Source organism: Peromyscus maniculatus, chromosome 19 (assembly GCF_049852395.1).
Source record: "Peromyscus maniculatus bairdii isolate BWxNUB_F1_BW_parent chromosome 19, HU_Pman_BW_mat_3.1, whole genome shotgun sequence".
In the NCBI taxonomy this organism is placed as follows: domain Eukaryota; kingdom Metazoa; phylum Chordata; class Mammalia; order Rodentia; family Cricetidae; genus Peromyscus; species Peromyscus maniculatus.
Genome location: NC_134870.1, coordinates 14551411 through 14559100, shown reverse-complemented (window position 1 = coordinate 14559100; position 7690 = coordinate 14551411). Strand labels below are relative to the sequence as shown.

General features: G+C 42.1%; 1 protein-coding gene across 1 annotated transcript in view; it reads right to left on the bottom strand.

The window, feature by feature from the left end:
* Positions 1 to 2888: 2888 nt before the first annotated feature.
* Positions 2889 to 7690, bottom strand: part of Galnt1 (polypeptide N-acetylgalactosaminyltransferase 1) — an 81530-nt gene continuing 76728 nt past the window's right edge. The window contains exon 13 of the mRNA XM_076554831.1: positions 2889 to 4864. Coding sequence (XP_076410946.1) covers positions 4718 to 4864 — 147 coding nt within the window. The 3' untranslated portion in view covers positions 2889 to 4717. The remainder of the gene's footprint in view (positions 4865 to 7690) is intronic.

Sequence of the window (7690 nt, the reverse complement as noted above, 5' to 3'; positions counted from 1 at the left end):
CTGGCCTCGAACTCACAGAGATCCGCCTGGCTCTGCCTCCCGAGTGCTGGGATTAAAGGCGTGCGCCACCAACACCCGGCTTCTTTTAGGAATTTTATAGGGCTCAGTTGGTAGAGTTTTGGCCTTCTATGCATCAAGCTCTGAATTCAACCCCCAGAACTGCATAAGCCTGGCATGATGATGCACATCTGCAATCCCAGCACATAGACGTGGAGGCGGGAGGATCAATGTTTAAGGCCACCATCCTCTACCACAGAGCAATGTCATGGCCAGCCTTAGCTTCCTCCGGTCCTGTCTCAAAAGATTTCCATAGATTTAGCTCTTACATAGTGGTTTTTTGTTTTGTTTTGTTTTGAAATCGTATGATATAGAATTACTTCTTGCTTAGTTGTCTACAAACTAGAAATCATAAAAGCAGGATTCCATTAAATTGTCTTGGTACTTTTGAAAATCAACTGATTACACTACAGGAGGTTTTCTGGACTGTCTGTCCTGTTACCTTTATCCTTTTAGTGCGCTGGATCCTATGATTTTCCCTAACAATTTTAGGATTCACCTGTCAACTTCTGAAAAAAGTCACTTGGGATATGTTAATAGGGTCTGCACTAAATCTGTCAGTCAATTTGGGATTTCTATGGTTAAGGTTTCTTATTTGGTCTTACAGTCTGCTAACAGTAACCAGAAACCAAGTCATTGCTGAGAGTCCTGAATGGTGGTAAGTTAGATTCAGGTGTGTGTTAAGGAAGACACAATGAAGAAATGAAGATTCATCACGGCAAAGAAACTAATTACAGATCCCAGGGAGTCTAGAGGCAACAAGAAAGTCAGGTAGAAGGGGTTTGGGGATGGAAGAGGTCAGAGCCTGTGAGAGTATGCCTTCGTTAAGGGACAAGAGCAGTACCCTGCACTCCCGCAGGGCTAGCAGCTTAAGAACAACACAACACAAATCCTTACTCTAGGAACAGTAGTACGTCTTCTACTAAAACCCTTAAGAACCCCTGTGTGAGTTCCAGGCCAGCCAGGACCACATAGTAAGATCCTGGCCCAAAACAAATAAGCGGGGCACACACCTTTAATCCCAGAACCTGGGAGGCAGAAGCAGGTGGATCTCTGTGAATTCGAGGCAGGCATGGCCTACAGATCGAGTTCCAGGACAGCCAGGACTACACAAAGAAACTGTCTCAAACAAACAAAAAAGCAGTACACAAAACAAACAAAAAAGTGAAACAAAACCAATGAAAACCAAACAAAGCACCACTTCAGTTCAAACAGGAAACATCTTACTTCCTGAATGAACTGCTTGCAGTTTTTGTTAAAAACTCATCCCACATGTGATGTTTCTATCATCTATCCATTTATCCTACTGCACTACCACACTTGTATACAAAAATTTTTGAGCAAATCTTGATGGAAACTAGAAGGCCTCCAATTTTATTTTTCCCCTTAACAATATTTTACAATTCTGTATTTACTGCATTTACACACACACACACACACACACACACACAGATTCCTACAAAAAAGCCTTATTAACTTTTACTCTATCAACCTACAAATGAATTTGTGGGAAACTGGCATCTTAGCATTATGAAACCTTTAAATGAGTAAGGTCCATTCACTGTGCTGCGCTCTAGTTTTTCTCAGCATGTTTCTATAGTTTTCAAGGTAGAGGTACATAACTTTCTTCTTAGACATCTGACCTCATATATATGTAATTATATATTATTTTTATTTTATGTGCATCAGTGTTTTTCCAGCATGTATGTGTGTGAGGATGTCAGATCTTGGAGTTACAGTTGTGAGCTGCCATGTGGGTGCTGAGACTGAACCTGGGTCCTCTGGGAGAGCAGTCAGTGCTCTTAACTGCTAAGCCATCTCTCCCGACATCTGACCTCTTTAATGGTATTGTAAGTGCATATCTGAAATTCAGAACTACCTTAATGTACACACATACTGTGAAAGCTTTACATATCAGCCCCACACTCTGAATGAACCATTCTTATAAACATACTGAGCAAAGTGCTCTTTAATTCTCAAAAAACCAAGAGAATAGAAGACTTGCAAATGGACTTAATGTCCAAAAGGAGTCAAGTACTTTTCTTCCGTACACCTACTAGGTCAGCACTCCAGAAACACTGCCTTCTAAATGTCTTTCTTGTTTAAAGAATGTATTGGCCCTGGAGTTCAACTCACTTTGGTGTACTTCTTGGAAGATGAGGGGAGCACCAGGTCCTTCCAGACAACAAGGACAGAGAAGACATGGCCTGCATGACATCCTGGATTGGCAGGACAGTGAACAAAACAGTGTTTGTCAAGATAACAATTAGGACCAAGAAACAGACTGTGACTGGTGTGAGATTCAAATAATCTTGGCCAGGTTTGGTGGTTAATGCCTTTAATCCCAACAGCTGGATGGAGGCTGAAGCAGGAGGATTGCTGTGAGTCTGAGGCTAGTCTGGGCTACAGAGTGAGGCCTTGTTTAAACAAAACAAAACAGATCTTATTTGTCATACTTGTGAATACTTCACTGGCCCAAATTAAGCCCACTCTCGTTCTTCAATTTCTCTTCGTTCCTTTTCTTCTCAGTCAGATTCCAGCCGAGATGAGCAGCTCCCTAATCCACCAACAGCTGTGAGGAAAGGGTCCATTTGACCTTCAAGTAACACCATGTAAGGCACAACTACTCAGGAATGCTTTATATTTTCAAAGTATTTAGGAATTTTTTAATTAGAAAAATAAAGGCAATGAGATTATCTATCAGGTTCTAAAAGTACCCATGAGTTAAGTCACTCACACCCCACTTAGAAAGTGAGACAAAATTTTAAGTCACAATGCTGTTAAACTTTTACAATAAAGAATAAACCATGCTATGCTAGGGTACAAAAATCTGTAATTCTGAGCATGAAAATAATTTATTAGACATCTGACTTTTCAAACATTGGGCCCACTGGAGATAGAATTAACACAGCTCACAGAGGAGAAAAACTATTCCAGCCAACACCAGCTTCATTTCAGATTTCCTGGGGGAGGGGGGTGTCTTCATCCTGGGGAACAGCTTTACCCAAAGCACCCATGTCTGACGCTGATTAGATGGATGGTGAGAAACGGGGCAAACATCACTGGGGAGGTGACTTCCAGGAACATTCTTAAGCACAAGAAATAGCACTTCCTGCAGCGAGTCTTTGATAATCAAAGCAAAGAATACCATTAAATATAACCTGACAAGTAGGAAGCAGATATATGCATTTTGGCCAGTGGGTTGCTATGGAAAAATGTCACAATGAGATTTCTGTGAGATCGAAAAGTAAACTTTAATTAACATCAACTTTTAATACGTGATTCTGTCACTAAAAACCAGAGTAAAGAAAATCAGTTAACAAATGGAGACAGGGATGAAATGCAGGACTGTAATGTGGACTCGTGGCTGCATTTCTTTGGCTAACTCATTAAAAAGTGCCAATTAAGTATTTTCACTCAATTTTTATTTTTTTTTTAAAAAGCAGCAAATCAACATCACAACTCAAGCCTAATCTAAATGTGCACCTGACAGTGAAGCCCAGCTATGTGTGGAGTGAAAAGGGTTTTCAAAAAAGCCCATCAGATACAGGACCTCCAAGTCCTCAAACCAACCGCCTCTCTCTGTAGCCTGTGTCAAGTACTCACAGGGACCTGGGAGTTATTGCTGTGAAAACAACCTGGAGGGCAGGGGCAGGAGTCTCAGGTACTAAGCATAATCTGTTGAATCAAGTTAAAAAGTTGAAAATGTGGTAAGAAACCGTGTGTGGAGGGGGGACAGGGTCAGAAGGGGAGTCTGTAAGCTAGTTGACCCAAGAGCAACTGAGATAGCTCTAACTTTTCAACTGGGACCAGGCATGTTAAATCTCCTTTTTTTTTTTTTTTTTTTTTTTTTTAAAGAAGGCAATTAAAACTTACAATTCCAACAGCCCACAAACCAAATAAAAATATTATAAAAAGAAATCAAAAGTATGTTCAGAGCTCCACCCTCCCCCCCCAATCTCATTTTCAGCACCCCAAGGAAAATAAAAGCATCCATGATTATCACAGATGAAAACAAAATGAATGTCACTGGAATCAATTTTTCCCCACTGAGGTATAAAATCTATATAGAAATCTGATACTATAACAAATTGTACTTCTCATAATTCTGTTTTAATTTCCTTTAAACCCTGTTTTGATATAATTTTTATTGTTGTAAAAATGTTTTCATGATTCTGAACCTGGTTCCAGTTCTTTTCCACTTACTTTTCTATCAATATTTAATATTCCAGCTACTGGTTCTAATTAGGAGAGCTCTTCTTCACGAGGCACATTCAGCAGAAAGGCTGACGTGCAGGAAAGCTGTGGAAGGAGCATCTATCCAGAGAGCACGTGCTGCGCCTGTTCTGGGATCTGAAGGCTGTTGGCCACTGTTCTCGATGAAGACCCTTCCAGTCTTGTAAACATCAGTGTGCGCAGTCCCACTACTTCGTAGTCTCATGTCCTGGGACAGGAAGGCTGGTTCACAGCAAGTGAAAAGCTAGAGGAGTCTGAGTTTTAATGGCTGATAAACCGTACATCCCACAGAAGAGGAAAACACTTTTCCTTTTTTGCTACTTAAGAATGTGGCAGAAATGTATGCTGAGGTAGCCCAGTCAATCCTTATTTTTTTCTTTCTTTTTGTCCTTTTTTTTCTGTTTTTTGTTGTTTTAATTTGGTCTCAGAATATTTCTGGAAGGGTGACATTTCGAAGAAGCCATTGCTGGGACCGGCTTCCAGTGCAGTCTCTAATGCTGGGCACCTGGCTGTCCTCTTCCGTGGCTTTATCCAGGCACTGGTTACTGTTCACATGCTGCAGGGTTAGTTTCTGAAAGTAGCAGGGGAAACACACAACTTAACTAGAGAGTGGAGGAAAATGTAACAGCCCACCTCCCATTGAAGATGGCATTGCACTATGTCAACCAGGCTGGCTTTGAACTTCCAGAGGTCCACCTGCCTCTACCTCCCAGTGCTGGAATTAAAGTTGTGCAGCCTGCCACTGCCACCACACACAGTACAATCAACCGTAAGCCTAGATATCAAATCCAGAAGTTATCCTTGTGGTGGAAGGAGGTGTGGCACACAAGAGCACAGAAACCTCGAGAGGACTGGGTTTAGTCTGGACAACTGGGTTTCTTTCGCTTTGAAGATAAATATCACAACACAATACATATTCTGAGAAGGTTCTGTAAGGCAGTAACAGCAGAGTTAAATTATGTGGCTCCTCACATGCAAAGGAGGCTCTAAATAATCAGGGAGGGATACAGCTATCTATCTAGACGCTTATGTTTTAGATTTGATACTTTCATGCTGATTTTTAGGGTAACTTCTAAAAGGTGGGACAAATAAGAGTAAATTCATAGTCATAATGGTCCACAACAAATCTGAGAATGTGTTCTAGACCAACAATCGCCAATGTACTGGTGTGGGGTACATGCTGAGTGATATCCTAACAGGTGATGTAGCTACAATGTTAACAAACACACATTTATCTGATTCTGTACTCATGTCCTGACTTTAATGTGATTCTTTTCTCTGTAAGATCTCCCATAAAAATTTTGTATTTTGCCAGGCGGTGGTGGCACACACCTTTAATCCCGGCACTTGGGAGGCAGAGGCAGGCAGATCTCTGTGAGTTTGAGGCCAGCCTGGTCTACAGAAAGAGTTCCAGCACAACACCCTGGGCTACACAGAGAAACCCTGTCTCAAAAAACAAAACTAATTTTTATTTTACTTTATGTGTATGGGTGTTTTGCCTGTGTGCATGTCTGTATATCATGTGTGTGCCTCGTGCCTTTGGAGGTCAGAAGAGGGAACTGGATCCTCTAGAACTGGACTTATAGACGGTTGTGAACCACATGTGGGTGTTGGGTCTTCCGTTAGAGCAGCCAGTGCTCTTAACCACTGAGCCAATGCTCCAGCATCTGAAACATCTCATTTTCACGATGTCTCTTTTAACAGTTCTGTAATTTGAAATCTAACAGAAACAAATGATTGCATCCGTCTACTTTTACTTCTAGTTCTACAGTTCTCTGTGCTGTGTCAAAGTGAGACCTGGCAAATAACTGTATATTGTGGATGCTCCATCACTCTGATTTGAACTCTCACAGATAGAAAGTTAGTGCAGCTGGGGGCTGGGATGGCACTGGCTTTCCTCATGCAGGTACTGCGTGCCCTGCGAGTGGAGGACAGGCTCTGCAGTGTGGCACAGTCCAGCAGCCAGAGCCCAGGCTCCACATGCATGCCACTTCAGCCTCCAGATTCCGTTGAGGCAAATCCAGTGCAGAATTAAGGACTTATCCAACCTTCCACAACCCCTACAAAGGTGGCACCCTGCCTCAGGCATGGTCAATACTACTAAAAGCAGAAGAAACCAAGCACAGCAAAAACTGTGGCTGGGCAGTTTGTTTTTCCACCCTAATTTCTTTGTTCTTTTTTTTTTTTTTTTTTTCCCAAGACAAGGTTTCTCTGTGTAGCCCTGGCTATTCTGGAACTCCCTCTGTAGACCAGGCTGGTCTCAAACTCAGAGATCTGACTGCCTCTGCCTTCCAAGTGCTGGGGATTAAAGAAGTGAGCCATTACTACCTGGCTCCATCCCAATTTCTAAAAACACACATTTCTTTTTTTTTCCTTTCTTTTTTTGAGATAAGGCCTTGCTATGTAGCCCGGGCTGGCCTCAAATTAACTCCTAATCTACCTCCATGACCTCTGAGTGCTGTGATTGTAGGCATGCGCCCCATATTCGGTTTTCTAGTCTTCAAATGCTCCATGCTGAGTACTCAGTGATCAACATCCAGACTGAACTGCTATCCCAGTAGGGAAGCCCCACAGGAGACCTAAGCACTGGTAATGAACCTTGCTCTAGACAGGCGCTGGCAGCTGACAGAAGATGCAGAGCTGCACTTTATATCACAGGACTCAGCAGAGGACCTAGGTAATACTGACAGGTCTCCTCCAGAGAGAACATGGCTCAGGCACTGGGCAGGCAAGTGACACACTGTAACTGTGAAGGGAGGACGACAGCTTTCACTACTCACTGCAAGGGCTTCCTCCAAACTCTAAATGGAACGGCTCACAATCGCTACTGGATTTCAGAAGAGACAGCACACCCAGGAAAGGGGAAGGAGCTTACTGTCGTGCTATAAACTTTACAGAGTACATAATATAAACAAGATTTAAACATGCATGAACATCCACATTTAATAAAAAATAGTACTACTAAACAAAATATCTTGGATTAAGAATTAGGAATCTCGGGTCTGAGATCTAAATTATAGCATCCACCCCTTGTGTGACCAGGAGCAATGAATTTCTACCCATGAAGCAGTGTCCTGGATTTTATTTCAAGGGTTCCTTTGCAATCAAGGATCTGACTGGAGGCTTCTACTGTGGGTTTCTGACACCAATGTTCTATTCTCTTTCTTGGTTTTTATGTTTTGATAGATAAGGCTGTTCTCCCCCTCCAGAGCTCCCTCTGGAGTTCACTCAGGCTACTGGGCTAGTTCACAGTTATTAATTCAGAAATGCTCCCTAGTAAATACCTCAACAGTTAGCTTTATCCTGGAGTCTGTGTGAAACCAGCCCAGGACATAATTAGTTTAACCTCTGGGAACAACACTGCAAAGTGATTTAAAGTTTTAAAACTTCACATGTA